General features: G+C 36.8%; 2 protein-coding genes across 2 annotated transcripts in view; both read right to left on the reverse strand.

The window, feature by feature from the left end:
• Positions 1 to 4,770: 4,770 nt before the first annotated feature.
• Positions 4,771 to 6,663, reverse strand: LOC110101865 (glutathione S-transferase U18-like). Its single transcript, XM_020829940.2, has 2 exons — positions 6,247 to 6,663; positions 4,771 to 5,185 (listed from the first exon to the last, which is right to left on the reverse strand). Exons 1-2 carry the CDS (start codon positions 6,568 to 6,570, stop codon positions 4,805 to 4,807), a joined length of 705 nt encoding a protein of 234 aa, XP_020685599.2. The 5' UTR covers positions 6,571 to 6,663; the 3' UTR covers positions 4,771 to 4,804.
• Positions 6,664 to 9,929: 3,266 nt separating this feature from the next.
• The window catches only part of LOC110101897 (glutathione S-transferase U17-like), an 11,162-nt gene continuing 2,828 nt past the window's right edge, over positions 9,930 to 18,263 (reverse strand). The window contains exons 2-4 of the mRNA XM_028697565.1: positions 17,700 to 17,760; positions 12,053 to 12,378; positions 9,930 to 10,468 (exon numbers count right to left, since the gene is read on the reverse strand). Of these exons, the coding sequence (XP_028553398.1) occupies positions 10,034 to 10,468; positions 12,053 to 12,378; positions 17,700 to 17,760 (822 nt within the window). The 3' untranslated portion in view covers positions 9,930 to 10,033. The remainder of the gene's footprint in view (positions 10,469 to 12,052; positions 12,379 to 17,699; positions 17,761 to 18,263) is intronic.

Raw genomic sequence — 18,263 nt, forward strand, 5'->3', positions numbered from 1 at the left:
ATCGGCCTGGACGGTTCCCAGAACTATTTTCAGGACGGTATTTTGAACAGTACATATCGTCCTGGACGATCTCAATATCGTCCCGGACGATCCTGGGAGGAAAATCCAAGTCAGAGAGGAACAGTAAGGGAACGAGGTCTCACATTAACACTCGGTGAACTATTGCCATACAATGGTACAGACAATATAATCATTGGATATGGAAGCACATTACCTATAGCTCACACTGGAGCTGACATTATACCAACCCCTAACCGTAAGCTTCAATTACCCAAGATTCTTCATATACCTACCCTCTCCCATAATCTTCTTTCTATTTATCACCTAACCAAAGACAATAATATCTCTGTTTCATTTGATGTGTATGATTTTCATGTCAAGGATATCAAGAAAAACAAAATATTGCTTCAGGTCCCAGTCATAAAGGACTCTATCCTATACCAGCCCATCCCAACATATCTCAACAACACGCATTCTCAGCATCTAATAATCACCAAGCTGCAGCCATATGGCATAACATAATTGGTCATCCCCACACCAGAACCATGGCAAACATCTCCACTGTCAACAAATAAACTCAACATACATATCTTCTCTGCATTATGCTCTGCTTATAAGCCATAAACTACAATATCCTAATTCTAGTTCTAGATCTAAACTACCACTTGAACTCATCCACTCCAATGTATGGGGTCCTGCCCCAATCATTTCAAATCAAGAATTACATTTCTATGTCATTTTCATAGATGATCATTCCCGTTTAGTGTTGATATTCCCCATGTCTTGTAAATCAGAAGTACCATCCATCTTCATTACATTTCACACCATGATCAAAAAATAAGTACATTATAAAATAAAATAATTTTATAATCACCAAATGAATCAACATGAACCAAATACAAAATCAAACATTAACATCTATTAAGTTAAATGAACCAAATTTGAACATAAAATATAAAAACTCGAATATAGCACAAATAAGCTAATAATAAACGAACTCAAAGATAAACAAGCACTTTCTAAACTCTTTCGCAGTTGCAGACCCAATGTAGGCTAACTTTAATATTTCAAACTACTAGAAAATAACTGAGCAAGAGCGGACAAATTTTGCCAAAAAAAATAACAATTTGCCTTTTGTGTTAATGGCCAATGGATTTATGATGGATAATTATTAAGTAGGGGATATTACGTAGGCCAAGTCTAGCTTTATACTACGGGAAAACACGCGATTACCGTCGGATTTTCCGGCGGAAAATTGTGGCCGGTAATAAACGGCGCAGGAACCGGCGGAATTGTTCGACGAAAATTTTGCGCCGGAAGTTCGCCGGAAAAGACGATACAACGAATCGTATCGTATGTACCGTCGTCTTTGTTCTGTCGGAACTTACCGGCGCATGTACCAGCGCACAGTCCGCCGGCAAGTACCGGCGTATACTTTGCGTAGCAAGCGAGTTCGTGGGGTTTCTACGCACACTTTGCGTCGTTTTATCCACCGGTATTGGCCGGCGCATAATGCGACGCTAATTACCGGCGCATATGGCGCCGGAATTAAGACGTTTTTTAACGTCGATAACAATCCGTTTTTTTGCCGGTAATTCGTCGGAAACTGCGCCGGAGAAATTTCCGGCGCAAGATTTGCGCCGGAAATAATTTATCGATGCGACCAAAACCGGCGTATGAATTTCCGCCGAAACGTGCGCCGGAAACTTATAGTTCCGTCGGAATATCTATGTTTTCCGACGGATTTCGTCCGCCGGTAATATGGGGTTTTCCTGTAGTGAAGCACTACTAATTAGCCACTCTCCATCCCAAATGCACTACTAAAAACTACATGTTTCTGCAATAAACAGATCATATAGATAGTTATAAGCAGCGATTTTCACTACTGCTAAATTTATTTTTAAAAACAAATAATTTTTGCAGCATTCAATAACAACATTTTAAAACCACCATAAAAAGAATTTTTAAAAATATCATATTTTAAGATCCCGTTATTCCTCTCCCACCCGCCTCTATCTCGATTAACCAGTTGCCTGCCTCATTCTCCCTTCGGTGTCCTATCTCCCACTCCTTTGACAGCTAAATCGCTCTGAAAGGCCAAATCCTTGATTTCGAACAGCTCTGACTCTAGCAGCTCTACCTCACACACCATGGATCTCTCGTTCTATCCACGACATATCAAAAAGCCGATGGCCTCTTCCCTTTGTTGCTTGCTATCATTTGCACGTCCTAGATGAATCCCTCTTCGTCTGCTTCTTTCCTTAACCGACGTGATTCACACGCTCTGGTACTCCTCTCTCCCTCGTCTCCTTTTTGTCAGCCTTTCTTGTTCTTGCGTGTAGTACAAAGAGCAAACGAGTGTGGCGGAGGCGAATAAGCCTTGCACGAACGGGAGACTGAACGTGAGGCACGACTCAGTGTGAGGGAAAACTTCCATTCGATAATCTTCTTCGCCTCTATTTTCCTCTTCTTCATATGGATTAATATTTTCTCCTAAAATCTTCCGTTATTCTTTTCTTGAGTTCAAAAACAGAGATTTTATGGCTAGCTTATCTTGTGTTTTTTTGAAGAAATTTTTAAAGGGAATTTGCCCCAACAATATCTTCCATGCATAGATTGTAAAATTTAAATTTTATGCAAATTAAGATGGCTACTTGTTTTAGTTATAGTGAAAAATTTACTGCTGAAACATGTTTGATTTATTGTTTTTATACCATTTCATATTGCTAAGAATATGGTAACTCCAAGGAAGTCTTGATGAATTCTTGTCAAAGGGTACAAGGCATGTTTCTTATTCTGTGCTATGATTTTGAAGTTCTGTCCAAATTCCCTAGTTGAGGAAATTAATGAAATTTGGGATTTGGATTTGGTTCACTTAGTACTACTCTGTTGCTAACCATTAAACCAAGTGGAAGCTATTGATTTTGTCAGCATCTGCCAAAAAAAAAATGTGTTGATCCATATAAATTTAAGCTCTTTTGGTTGAAACGGGGCTGTTTGTTTGATTTAGTAGGCCCAACGTTTTCTCTCTTTAAGTTACACTTCACACTAAGCTTGCTAAGGATTGCATTCAAAGTATGTCTAAATTGTTCAGGATTTGTTTATCAACTCAATAGTTAAAGAGAACTTACGTACATCTTCTGTACGGCTATAGCTGTGGAGTCGTGGTGGTTTGGAAAAAGCATAGCTCTTTGTGTACGTAGTTGTGCTGAGTTACCTATTATCTATGAAAAGAAAGGAATAACAGCGATTTTTTAGGAATTGGCAGCATTCGTCTTATTTAATCAGTAAAGTGAGGAAGGCTATTCAGTTTAAGATTTTGAAAGGGCTAATAATGAAAAAATCAATGATTTAAAGAATTATGTTATTTAAAGAACTTTTGTTTAGCAATGTAAGTTTTTGATTGATTCTATCGAGACGATGATGATCAAAGACAGCTATTTATATTTAAACACTTGGATGGCCTTCATGGAAACCAAGGGAAATTCAAATTCAAGAAGCTAAAAAGGTTCTTGTGCCAACCATGTTGCCTGGATGGCCTCAAGACTAAATCTACCCAAATTTTTTCAAGAAGACCCATTTGGATATTAGAGGAATATAAAGGTTGGCTTTGGATAATCTGAGTCCAATTCTTCTATTTCCAAGCTATTCTCTGGTATGTTTTGAAGAGTTGGTACTCTGTTGGTTTCTATTTGTTTTCTTCGTTTGTTTCTTATTTTTCAGATTTTTTATGTATTTCTTATTTGCTATTATCTGTTGTAAACTTTATTTAGCTTTATAAAAATCAGGCTTCCCCAAAATTTCCTAAAAGAAAAAAAATCTATAATGAAGAGCTATACTTGTTAACTTGCACAATTCAAACATGAAGGCTTGCTGTATACTGTTTTCCCTACTATTCCAATAACGTTTCTTTTTCTTATTATTGTAAAACAACTGCAGTTTTCGCATCGCCAATTCGGTCATTTTAACCTTTTGCAATAAATGATGTTTGGAGGATTGCCTGGAACCTCTCTAGCTAGCAACTTATGTTAACAATTTTTTTTTTAGTTTGTTCTTCAAGACTGGTCACTGGTCCGAATGCTGGTTCTCTATGCTCTATGTAGTGAATTTTGACAATCATATGTCAGTTGATTGTCATCAGTTGATTGTCAAAGTCTTTCTAGCGAACACAAATACAGACGAATTTTATAGGCGTTTAAACCGCTGTAGTTAGAAAAAGCTCTGTAAAAACCTAAATTAGTAGTGATGACACCGCGTTTAGCTTTCAGATCGATCAGCGCCTTCTTCATCTTCATGGAGTTACTTTCAGCTTTTCCAGCTTTCAGCCCCAATTTAAAAGTTGACCTTTACAATTGGGATTAAATTGAATGTCGCCAATTTCTATATTTTTTGCAATTAAATCTTTTTTTAGCTTCTGGAAAATTAGATTGGCCTGACATTGCAATAACTTTAGAATAAAATTAAACTAAACTTAAAATTTATTAACTGATAAGTTTACTCAAACGAAAATAATGAACAAAATACATTAACCAAAGGAAATAAAAAAATTATCAAAAAAATTATAAATTATAAAAATAATATATAATTATAATGAACTTAATTTCGTGTATGCTCTTCCGAAATGAATAAAAAAATCATTTAAAATAATAAAAAAATTCAGAAAATTAAAAAAAAAAAAATTCGAACATGGGAAAAGCACTTAGTTCGATCAGTCACCGGCAACGATCGATTTACTGCTATTTCAATCTTAATTTATTTTCCACGCAGCGATTCATAAATGCAATCATGAATGTAAAAAAAAAAATCATTTGGATGAAGAAACCGCAGCAGCACGATTAGCAGCCCTAAGAAACTTAATGTACTCCACAAGTTTTTCAGCTTCCGGCAGCACCTCCTTGGCGGCCTCGGCGGAGCAGAAGCGTTCCGCCCACTCAGCCAACCGAGGAGTCTTCGTCTTATCTAGAAAGTTTATTCCCGTTACAATTTCCATAGCTTTTAGCCAATTAATGCAGGAACCGAGGGTGATGTCGAGCAAGTTAATGGTGTCGCCGCCGAAGAAGCTTCCCTTACTGCACTTAACAAAAGCCTCTTCTAACAGCAGCAGTGCGGTAAAGAGTTGCTCCGCCGCTTCTGCCTTGCTTTTCTCATCCTCTTTCAATATTAACACTCGAATCTGAGATGTTAACTGCAAAAAAAAAATGGAAAATGAACTCGAACAATCATAAAAATGTGCTTTTTAATTGAACTGTGTAGTTGACTTTTTGTATTAGTGGATAGTCCGATCTCCCAAGGAGAGTTATGTTATCTTGCCGAGTATTGTTAGAAAGCCTGTTATGTTGTACTATTTTGAAAAAAAACATTATTTTATAGCTTTAAATCACTTGGAACTCTTAGGCTCTGTTTTTTTTTTTTTTTACACTCTTAGGCTCTGTTTGTTTTGAAAGAACTGATGGAATTAGGAGTGCAAATGAGTCTAGTCGAGTCGAGTATCTACCTAATCAAACGAAACTTGTTTAATTAGTTTTTACTTAGCTCCAGCTCGACTAGTTAAAATATTTATAAGCTCGAGCTCGTTTGAAAAGCTAGAACTTGTCTTGATTTTTTAACTTGATCTTGACTTCATAAGCTCGACTTGCGAGCCAGTTAAGGAGTTGAGCTCGAGCCGGCTAAGCACACTGACACTCCTAAAAGGAACAAAAATTTGTGCGGTTTCATCGGCTTATATTCTTTAGTTAATTTCATTTATGTAAAGATGTTTACATACATATCACTTTATTTCAAGTTATTTATATATCTAACATTAAAAATTTTAATATTACATTCCTACTATTCATATAAAATTTTAATAACAAATATATCATTCATATGTTTTATTCTTATCACCCCTATCACCCTATAAACTTCCGTTCCATGCACTCATATTTGTTCTACGGATGGTATGCATATAATATTAAAATTTTAGGAATTAGATATATAAATATCATGAAATAAAGTGATATGTATATAAAGTTTCTTATTTTTTATTGATCATTTCTATTTCAATCATAAAACAGGAAGAAAATTGATCAAAACAAGCAACTTGTCTCCTTTCAAAAATTAAAAAACATTATTCTCCAAGTCCACCAGATAAAATGAAAAGTAGTAATTCACACAATTTCTTCTTCTCAAAATTTCATTTCCTCGTCAAGTCAAATAGATTCTTAAGGTCCTAAGGTAATTTCTTTTCATTAGAAATACAGCACGTACCTTGTCGTCGACATAGGCCGCCCAGAAGCGAACGATTGCGAGATCATAGGGATCGACGGGGAGGATGCGAGGGCCAGAAGAAGCCCAGACATGGTCTATGTACTGGACAATTACAAGGGACTCGCAGATGGATTTATCCCCATGGATGAGTACTGGAACCTTCTTGTAGACGGGATTGGAGTTGAGAAGAAGCTCGCTTTTGTTCGACAAATCATCTGGGAGGAACTCGTATTCGACCCCCTTCAGATTTAGAGCAATCATTACTCTCGTGACGAAACCGCTCGACCAGATCCCGATTAGCTTCACCTCGTTTTCTATCGCCATTCTATTCTATTTCTTGATCTGAAATTTGATTTCAGATATAATAAGACTTATGATCTGAATTTCTTCTATTTAAAGCTCGAATGCAGCACAGATCTCCTATTTTTCTGCATATATCCAAGAGATTGCCGACATAAACGTCAGCAATGACGTTGTAAACCGATCAAAGGTGGACTTGCGAGTCGATGGCGCTTATATTTTGATTAATTAAGTCTGCAGAGATCTGAAAACATTAGCAAATCTTGATTGCCTAAACTTCTTCGCACCAGAACTCTTTCATTTGCAAGTGGGAGGATTTATACATATGGCATTTAAAATCAGGGGTGTCAATATTTGACAGAAAATTTGATGGAAACTCAACAAGAAAATTTTGGTTCAGATCAACCTGAATTCGAACCAAGTCGAGTTTGGGTTAGAAATTTCGACCCATTTGTAAAATTGGGTCGGATTTTGGTTGACCCGGAAACCTGAAAACAACCCGAGTTGACCTAGGAACCGTCATTGTCGCTCCATCTTCCTGGGTTGTGTCCGTCACTTCATCTCTCACCTTCGTCACTTCGTTTATCGCATCTGCCGTTCATCTGAGAGCTGCTACCGCAACTGGCCTGCATTAGGCTTTAACCCGTGACCGCGACAAGAGGATCGAAAGTAACGACGATGACAAGAGCCGCTGCCGAGGTGTCGCTGCTGCCAGAGTTGCCGCTGTCGTTGTTGCTGTCGGCCTACATTTGCTTGAATAAGCATGCGAATGGAGCCTCTGCCGGCATATTTACAGGTCGGGTTGGGTTAGGGTTCAAAAAACTAACTTTTTTGCAAAAATGGTTCTGATTCGAGTCGGGTCGAATAGTGTTAGATTAGTTTCGAATTCAACCCGAACTCGTGACCCTATTTTGACAACCTAATTAAAACATCTATATTGATGAATTTAATATCAAACGTTTATTATGAATATTATATAATAATAAAATTATTTAATATCTCAAAATTAACGCACATCTCCTTCTGAATGATGGAGAAGAGGGTTGTCAAGTGCTTGACAAGTTTCGAGCACAAGGGAAGAGGAGATAACCTAAGGCCATATAGAATAGGGCGTGAAGAACTTGACTAGATGGCCTCAACGTCGGCAGAAGAGAAAAGATAGCCGTTGGATCCAAATTTAATTGTGGATATAAAATACTCTACTTTTTAGCCGGAGATCATGAGAAACTGGCTAGTCGGATTGAATAGAGCTCCGGTGAGTGTGGAGAGTGAGAGTTTTATATGCCAGAGAATAGTTTGAAATCTAGAAAAAATAGGAAGTAAGAAATATAAGTTCAAAGAATGCTGCAAGATGTAAGAGATCCCAAAAATTCCAAAAAGATTAAAAAGATTGGAAGTACTGTTAGAGATAAAATGTTTGTAAAGAGTAGAAGAGGATATTGTGAATGAAAAGGAAGAAAAACTTTCATTATATTTTTTCTCTCTCGTATCAAAATAGTAAGGCCAAAGTTCTAGTTTATATTTGTAACCATTCTAAAATCATTACATGCATTAACATAATTTAAGGAATTCTATAATAATGTTCAACTAACAACTAATTAGGGGAGATTCTTCCATTTTCTTGAGATTTCTTCAATACAATTTTCTAGAAACAAAAAAGATACATGATAATTAATTTTAGTTTTTATTTTCAAACACTTCCTCTTAAATTAAAATTTTTATTAACCACTCCAAAATATATCTTTAATTTTATATATATAGTGATTAGTGGACGACAATAAAATTTTTAAGTTTTACATATGACAAACCCTTTGCATTATTCTAATACAAAAACGCAAAAAGAACTGATCTTTTGCCATTGCTGATTCCAAGCAATCAAATAATTACTAAGATATAATTTACATCTGTGATAGAGTTGTTGCGTCATGGGATATTTACGGCGGTTGAGAAATATAAAGTTTAGCGTCTAAAGATTCAGCATGCATACATATAAAAGAGAGGGTGTTGCAGTAATACTAGATACTATAGTTTTTAAGTGGAAACTCCTACAAAGAGAGAAAATCATGGGGCATAGCCCAGTTTGAATGAATCCACTAGTATTTGTAGTCTATGACAAATGAGGCCGTTCCTTGGGAGAAGGCATTGGCTTGATGGCACAAATATACATCATATAGATCGCATTACATGATGGGAGCTACATAAAAATGTATGTTTGGTCGGCAAGACCATAGTCGATATACGACGGAAGTTGGAAAGATTGTAGTCGACAAGCGTTGGAGATTAGAAAGACCGTAGTATGGTAACAGAGGTTGGGAGGACCGTTCTCTGGTGACGGATGTTAGAAGGACCGTAGTCGACGATGGAGGTCAGAAAGACCATAGTCGGCAGGCAACGGAGGTTGGAAAGACTATAATCCGACCATGGAGGTAGGAAGGACCGTAGGTGGCCAAGTCTAAGTCCGGTAGAAGTCCGGACGTTAGGTGATGGTTTGGCAGAAGTCCGTGCGTCAGGTGGTGGTCCGGTAAAAGTTCCGGTGTCAGGTGGTGGTCTGGCAAAAGTCTGAGCCTCAGGTGATGGTCCGACAGAAGTCTCGGTGTCAGTTGGTCGAGGAGGAGCGAGGAGGCAAGAGCGATCTCTGATCTTTCTCTTGATTTCTTTCTTGGTGTCACATTTTCAAGAGAAATGATGGATCTATTTATAGATTTATGAGGGTGGCAAGGCATGTAAATAAGAGGAAGATCAATGGCAAATTGAGAGTGGTTTGAATGGATGGTCGATTTTGACTCCCTTGTTTGTGGATCGTCTACTATACATTTGAATATCCTAGTGACGTCGGAATTTAGTAATCTTGGGCTCGTTGGATTCGTCTAGTCGAGCCGCTCGATTCGACTATAAGCATGTCACGTTTGGAAACCGTTTCGTAATCCAAATTGTGGTTTGAACCTTCCAACAACGCTTTTGTTCTATGATTTGGACCCATTTGGGCTCGGATTGAGTCGAATTTTGTGTCGTTGCATGGGTTTCTATTTTCGAGACCGTCAATTCGACCATAAGTTTGCTGAAATCGGAGTTCGGATGGTCCCACTTTTAATTTTGGAAGTTTCCAACTTGATTTTATCTCGAGATTCATGCCCGATCATGATAAATTTTTGATGATTTATCATGAGTATATCAAAAATGTTATTATTTTAAACAAATATTTTTCAATCTTGATTTGTAGTATGATTAAAAATAAAAAAAATATATAAGAAAATAAATATATAAACATATCATAAACTCTTCTGAAATTTTATTGCATGCAAACTACTTCCAGGATTAGTAACACACTCTTATTACACGAGAGAAAGCTCAACAACCCTAAACATGTCCACAAAACACTTTATTCCTGCCTTAAATGAACTGAGAAGAAGAAGAAAGACAATAACCAGAACACATCACATTCTTTGCTGCTCTGAATCGAAGCCTGCAACTACGATATCAGAACTCATCACGCCGTCGAAAACTTCAAGCGAAAGAACTCGACGACTTGAACCATCTTATCACTGTCCGGCATTAACTCCTTCACAGTGTCATGAGAGCAGAAATGCTGAGCCCAAGTGGTCAATTTGGGCAAATTGTCGTCTCTCAGAATCTTGATGCCGTCCAGCTTCTCTAGTGGAGTGATCCAGGCCAAGAAGGATCCCAGTGCAATGTCGACGAAGCCGATATCTTCGCCCCCAAAGAATGAATTTCCTTTACTTGATTGTTCAAAAAATTTCTCTAATGGCTGAAGCGCTGCTGCTGCTTCCATGACCGCTTTCTCCTTGGCTTCCTGCGTTGTCGCACTGACATGGTCCCTTAACCGAGGGAAGACCTGAAGGCATGAGGAGATCGAACGGGCAATTAGGCCGTAGTGAGATGGATTGACATGGTTCATCAATATCTAATTCAGAGAATAGTGAGGAGGGAGTTGCCTCTCGCAGGAAAGCGAAGGATAGTATGGACCACATAAATTGCGACTCACCATGAGCTACTCGCCACTATCTAGGGCAGAATGCATCAACATCTTTCTCCTTCACACTTTGCTGATGAGTAGGGGTATCAATATTTGACACGACACGAAAATCCTACCTGAACCCAACTCATAATTTTCGGGTTAGACCTGACCCGTTTCCAAAACGGGTCGGGTTCGGTTTCGCAGAGTTGACCCACACATTTGAAAAACTGATTAGGTTCAGATTGACCCGACGAATTTCCGACCCGTTTAACTACCCGGGTAGGGTTAGGGTCAACCCGTTTGAACCCGGGTCAATTCCGGGTTCTACCCGAACCCGAACCGTGACCCGAAATTAACACCCCTACTGATGAGCACACAACGATGTGAGAGAATTTATTTTCTTATCCTGATTGGGCTTAACTTATGTGCTTGTAGGCTTCTGGTTCAGGCTTTCATAGTCCTGTAATTTTTTATACGAAAGGGGACGCTTTCAAATCAATTTTGGATTTCATAATTTGAGAACTTAGGTTTTGTTTCGGACATCTTTCTTTCTGCTTCTTAAAACTATTTTTTAAAAATAAAAAATAACTTTAAAAAGCATTAAAAAAACCGTCCCAAACAAAACCTTAACCTTTTACAAAGTTTTGCTTATTTTAAGAGCTTCGATGAAATTTATGAATGGTATCCGAATTTCGAATACAGATATCCGCTACGTTCCAACAGAACAGTTCATGAATGCTCTATTCTAATATAATCAATCTATTAATTTTATGTAAAACAGCTCACGAGAACTACTAATTATTTGGTTGACCGCCTAATTACGATGGGGAGATTAACGCTCCGTTTAGGACGGCTTTCATATTACTCCTTAAATTATTTTTTTAATATGATAATTAAAATTTTTGAACTAATTTTTTTTTAAAGTAGTAAGAAAGGCGTCTCAACTAGGCCTAAATTTTTATTCTTAAACTCCAATTTAGTTATTTATCTAAAAATAATAAAATCATAATTCTTAACAATATTTTAATTAAAATTTTATATTTAAAAATAATTCTGAAAACCTAAACCTAATTTTTAAACCTTGGGTTGGATGGACGATGAGGGGATTTACACAATTGAGTTTTGGGAGCATCATTTACTTACAAGATTCTATTTTAGGATTTGTTTGTGATGACTATATTTTTTTATAAAGATGATTATAAAAATGTTATAGAAAAATTAATTTTTTTTTTTAATTTTTATAGAAAGTAGCTTCCAGGACAAAATTTTTTAGAAGGCGCGCATAAGAGTGGAAAAATTATTAGGTGCGGAGTGCGCACCGTCCGCACAAGCATTGAGGGTTGCTCGGTACCGAGCACCCGCTAATGCTTATTGCGGACGGTTCTATCCGTCCTCACTCCGCACCTAATAATTAATCTCTTATAAGACTGGGCTAGTGAAAACCTTTTTCTCCTCATGACCACTCTTAGATCCATTTCCATTAAAGAAAATATTTTGTATTTCGAAAGAAAGTAAACTACCGATGCATACCTTGTCATCAATATAATAAGCCCAAAAACGAGCCTCTGCGCGTTCATGATGGTTAACAGGAAGAATTTGCTTTCTCTCAGAGGACCACACTTCATCTACGTATTCGACGATTATCATGGACTCGCATATGGGACGGCCCTTATGAATGAGTACAGGGATCTTCTTGTACACTGGATTGCTCTTCAGAAGCAGCTCGCTCTTCTCCCATGTATTCAGCTCCTCATGGTTTTCGTATTCCACTCCTTTTATGTTCAGCGCAAGCTTCGCCCTCAGCACAAAGGGGCTGAGCCATAATCCTATCAGCTTCACTCCATCTTCTCTCTCCGCTGCCATGGCCACTTATACCAACGAATGAGGCACTTTGCATGCAACGATGTAGCTAATTAAAGACCTGAGATGAGCGTCTAAATATAGAGGGGGGCTTCTTCATCCCAATTTTTATTACTATCGAAAAAATTATTATATATATTTTTAAAATTCAAATATTTAATTACTATGTAATCTATAATAAAATATAAGGGAATTAGAGTTTGTTTAGGAAAACTCTCTAGCTGTTATGTTATGTTTTTAAAGTAGCAGCTGCAATATTGCTTAGCTATTACTTCTTTTGCTATTTTTTATTCCTTTTTAAAAATTTTTTGGAGTGGAAAATTATTTTTTACAATTAAGATAGTTAAGGCTCTGTTTGAGGATTAATTATTCGGTGCAGACGTTGAACGTCATCTGGAGACCAACGAGAATGCGCTACATCACCCATTCGCTTGGTACCCGACTTGGTATTGCTCATGAGTATCGCGGCTCGAATCGTTGATATGACGCATTCTAGTTGGTCTTCGGACACCGTTCTGCGTCCGGCCTCTGCATGGAATAATTTATCTTGTTTGAGATAGTTTTCTTAATACTTATTACGCCAGCTTTTTAGTACAAAAAATTTCTTGAAAGTAATGAAAATATAATGGTTGAACCTCTTAAATAAAATCTAAGCTACTTTACTCATAACAGCTTCACAATCAATTTTATAAAAAACTATAGGCATCCCGAAATAAGATAGAGTTTCATCACGTTCATTTCTTGTTTTGATTTATTCATTAATATATTAAATGAAAAATACAGAAATTATCTCTATTAATTAATTTATCTTATGAGCTTGTCCGGCGCACCGATTTCAGTGCAGGACGGAGAAATTATTTTCTTGTTCAACTTGATCATCAAGCGTTAACTTTTTGTTTAAACGTTTTTTTTTTGTCCAGTTTTATCTCGATTATATACGACATTAACTCCGGATTGACTATATCTAATTCATCTACAACATAAACAAGTACTATATGTATAGCACATAAAGACAACAAAGCATGGCTCAATGTAGAAGAATTTAGTAATAGTGTTTCAACAATTATAATTGATAAACACAATAAAATAATTATGAAGGCGATGGGCATTTGTGTTTACAAGTAGCTCGATTATGGCATTCAACTCCACATTGACAACATCTAATTTGTCTACAATATAATCAACCACTATGAGCAACACATAAACATAACAAGCAGGGCCGAACTTTTATTACATCCAGTGAACGTACGCTCCTCTACGTTCGGTTTTAGACCAAAACAGCGCAATACCGAGTTTTTTCAAAAAACTCGGTACTCGGTACTCGGTATTGCGCTTTTTTTGTCCAGAATCGAACGTAGAGGAACGTACGTTCACTGGATAAAATAAAAGTTCAGCAGGGCGTTATCGTAGAAGCATTTATTAATAGTATTTTAAGAATTATAATTGATGAAGGAAAGAAAATAATTATGAAATTGTTAGGCACCTAACTTCCTAACTCCACATTAATTCCATCTATGCTAAGATATCATAGTCCATACGTAATAATTTCTCCTCTCCATGAGGTAAGAGCATTATATTGTTCTAACAACTTCTCCAATTATTTGATCTTAATATGGTGGTCTACATACGTCTTGTAAATGCTATATGAGTTTTTTTTTTTGGTTTAGGGCTCTAATCGAGTCAAGTTGAGCTCAAGTCTCCTTTATCTTAAGGTTGAGCATGATTAATTGAGTGAGATTGAGCTCTAACTTGAACTTTACTTTACGGGTCGAGCCGGATCATGAGCGGCTTGATTATTTTGAAAGAGAAAAAATGATTATAATTTAAACTATTATTATAATAAAAATATTAAAAAGAAGAAAAAATTAGAATAAAAATAATAAGGAATAACTTATATAAGAAAATAATATATAATATTTAGAATTTTGAAACAATTTTTTTCATAAAATTATAAATGCTAATATATTTTTAGGTATATTTTTCCATTTTCATTTTTTTCTGACTTAAGAAGAAGAGCCGTTTGTGGCCAACCTTGCTAGCTGTCTTTTTGTATGGGATGGGTATGTGATTAGTGAGTAAGAATTATTTGTATTTGTATGGAGTTTTGGAACTCTAGCTTTGGATTTTTCTTAACTTGCTCTAACCCTATCTTGGTTAATTAATCTGAAGATGTCTTAATATTCGGCTATGGATTTTTGTAATTTAGCTTAATTTCAACTCATTTGATTTAAATTAATAGAAATATGATTTTTTTTTATTAAGGCTTTGTTTGGGGCGGCTTTCTTACTGCTTCTTAAAATAGCTATCTATTATAAAAATTTTAATTTTTGTAGTAAAAATTGCTTTAAGATTATAAGTAACTTTTAGCAAATTAAGATATGATTTAATTAAAATTAGATTAATTAATTAAAAAATTCAATCTCATCATATGAATTACAAACCACAAATACAACTCTTAAGATCTAATACATTTAGACAAAGATAATCAGCCCTATAAACTGTGGTTGTGAAAGGTCAAATAGAAAATTATGATTATGATATGTAAAGTAAAGCAATTAGAAAGTTACCTAAATGAAACCTTATGCTTCGTTTAGGATGGCTTTCTTACTGCTTCTTAAATCAACTTCAATTTTCATATTAAAAAATTACTTTAAGAAACAGTATTGTCACAAACGAAGCTTAAATGATGGCTATCAGACCACCTATGTGTCCTTATCCATTTTTTGGCCTTTGTAAGCCTTTTTAGGGATTTTTGAACTCACTCAAGTCTTTTTTTTTTTTTTTTTTACATTTTGAATTTAATATTGATATTTTTTTAGCATTCAAAAAGCATCTATTATACTTTTTTTTTAAAAGAGTTTTAATTAATATTTGTAAATAATGCTTTCCGCAAATAATATGAAAACTTCATTGAAGAGTAAACATTAAGATCGAGGGAGTATTGATTGGTTCAATGTCCTAATAGAAGATCCATATAGATATTCAAAAATTTATGACATCCAGTAATTTTTATAAAATTTAATTTTATGTTTCAAAAATTTTAGTTTTAAAAATTTTAAATCTCATTAAAATTCAAATTTTTATTTTTAGACTTAGAGTTTTAAATATTAAAAATAATGAAAATTTAGGTTTCGTTTGGAATGGCTTTCTTTCTGCTTTTAAAGTAGCTTTCTAGAATTAAAATTTTTAAAATTAGATTTTTTTTCACTAAATAACTGTTTCAAAAAACAATAAAATTGATGTCTCAAACAAAGCCTTAATATGAAATTAAAAAATATATTTAGGCTTCCTTTGAGATGACTTTTTTATTGCATCTTAAAGCCATTTTTTAATATAAAAATTAAAATTTTTATATTAAAAAGCTGCTTTAAAAAACAGTAAGATAGCCGTCCTAAATGAAGCCTTAATCAATTAGGAATCTTGATGCAATTTTTTGGCATCTCAAACCATCTGAACATTTAAACATGAAATTTTTAGAATGGACTATAAGGATTTTTAAACCCTATTTTCTCCAAATTTATCATTGAAAGGAGTAAAATTTCTTGACTTAAATCCAATTACACTAAAAATAAACACTTTGAAGTGTACCTAGAAATTTTATGAGACCATTTAACCAAACAACTTTCCAATTTCACGTGTATTACAAAATGAATGTCTTAAAGAAAAAAATTTGACGAGCCAAAGATCAATTAATTATGACACCATTGAAGCAGTAAGATATTAAAAAAAATTAGGGAAAACCCCTGAAAAGGGGGAAAAACCACGGGGCCTGGCCCAGCTTGAATGAATCTACTAGTATTTGTAGTCGATTACAAATGAGGCCCTTCCTTTGGAGAAGGCCTTGTATTGATGTAGCAAATATACATCATATATATTGCATTACATGGTAGGAGTTACATATACATGTTTGTTTGGTCGGAAGGACCGTAGTCGGCAAGAGACCAGGGTTAGAAAGACCGTTGTTTGTTAATGGAGGTCGGAAGGACCATAGTAGGCGACGGAGGTTGGAAGGACCGTAGTCGGCAGGAGACCGGGTTCAGAAAGACCGTTGTCTGTTGATGGAGGTCGGACGAACCATAGTAGGGGACGGAGGTCAGAAAGACAATAGTCGGCAGGAGACCGGGGTCAGAAAGACCGTTGTCTGTTGATGGAGGTCGGACGGATCATAGTAGGCGACGGAGGTCGGAAAGATCGTAGTTGGCAGTATTCTGGGAGAACTGTGGGCATCAGGTGGTGGCCTGGTGGAGCTCAAGGCCTCAAGTAGTGGTCCGGCGGAAGTCTGGGCCTCATGTGATGTTTTGGTGGAGCACACGGCCTTTGATGATGATCTAGTGAAGACAATGGCCTCTGGCAAAGGTGAGGGCCTTTGGTGAAGGTGAAGGCCACTGGTAAAAGTGAGGGCCTCTGGCGAAGGTGAGAGCCTCTGGCGAAGGTGAGGGCCTCAGATGAAGACGTCGGGCCTTGAGCAGAACGTCGGGCCTGAACGTCGGGCCTGAATGTCGGGCTTTGAGATGGTGGTGAGGAGAAACTCCGGCGGTGGTTCGACGAACTCCGATGGTGGTCCAACGAGGTTCCGGCGGTGGTCCGGCGAGGTTCCGTCAGTGGTCGAGGAGGAGCTTCTTCCTCCTCTTCCTTCTCTTCCCTTCTTGCTTCTTGCTTCTTGCTTGGCCCCCCTCTTATGAAGAATGAGGGCTCTATTTATAGATTTTCTGGAGTGGCATAGCTCGTAAATAGGCATGAGATCAGGGGCGAATAGGGAGTGGTCGAATGGACGGCCAATATTGAATCCTACGATCGTGCACAGTTCATTGGACATTTGAAGACCTTAATGATGTCGGAATTCGGCAATCTTGGGCTTGTTGGATTTGTCTCGTCGAGCCGTTCGATTCGAGTATAAGCTAGTTAAAATCGGAGACCATTTGGTATCTCAAATTGCGGTTTGAACCTTCCAACAACGCTTCGGGTCCATGATTCTGACCTATTTGGGCTCAGATCGAGTTGAATTTGGTGTCGTTGGGTTCGTATTTCTGAGACGCTCAGTTTGACTGTAAGCTCGCTGAAATCGGAGTTCACGTGGTCCCGGATTTAATTTTTGAAGTTTCTGGTTTTGGTTTTGCCTCGAGATTCGTCACCAATTAAGATAATTTTTTGATGATGTATCACACGTAAAAACTCTGTTGTCTCTTATGAATATTTCACCCCCTCTCTTATCTGATTGTGTGCTGGATCTTCGTACAATGCTAAGACGTTAAACCATATATTTCTCCACCGCCACGAATATTCCAGGACGCAACAGTTTGGCGCCGTCTGTGGGAACCTGGTTCCCGACTAAGGGCAAATTTTTGCTCCAATCTCAAAAGGACGTTCATGGAAACTTCCTGACATCAGTCATTCATCAATTTCATGAAAAGTAATTTCCGACTAGGGGGCAAATTTTGCTCCAACCTCAAAAGATCATAATGTCAACTTCCTGACTTCAGCCATTGCTTCATCAATTTCATGGAAATTAGATCTGGAATGGGGGCAACTTTGACTCCAACTATGATCAAGAAGATCCCTCCAATGCTTTCAATATCAATATGATACTTCAAGGAACTCCCGGCAAATGCAAGGATACTTCTGAAAGTCATATACAGTCCCTTACTGAACTTCTACTCCTTAGGCAATGTCTTAATCTCGACCTCAAAAAGGCAATAACGGTCTAAAGATAGACCATTATTTACCTTTGATACAGAATACATGCGGCATTCTCCCCCTTCCAAATCAAGACAAAATTGATCCCAAGGGGATCCGATTAGACCTCTTCCACATAGGTTAACGTCGTCGAGCAAAGGCTCCGACATACAACCTCGGAAAGGTCTTACATCCTTGGTGGATTCTC

Source organism: Dendrobium catenatum, unplaced genomic scaffold (assembly GCF_001605985.2).
Source record: "Dendrobium catenatum unplaced genomic scaffold, ASM160598v2 fragScaff_scaffold_974, whole genome shotgun sequence".
NCBI classification, from domain to species: Eukaryota; Viridiplantae; Streptophyta; class Magnoliopsida; order Asparagales; family Orchidaceae; genus Dendrobium; species Dendrobium catenatum.

Excerpts from the sequence above, each read along its gene's own strand:
- LOC110101865 (XM_020829940.2), bottom strand. The coding sequence starts at position 6,570 with ATGGCGATAGAAAACGAGGTGAAGCTAATCGGGATCTGGTCGAGCGGT. Across the intron at positions 5,186-6,246 it reads CGGCCTATGTCGACGACAAG|TTAACATCTCAGATTCGAGT; the intron begins GTACGTGCTGTA and ends TTTTTTTTGCAG.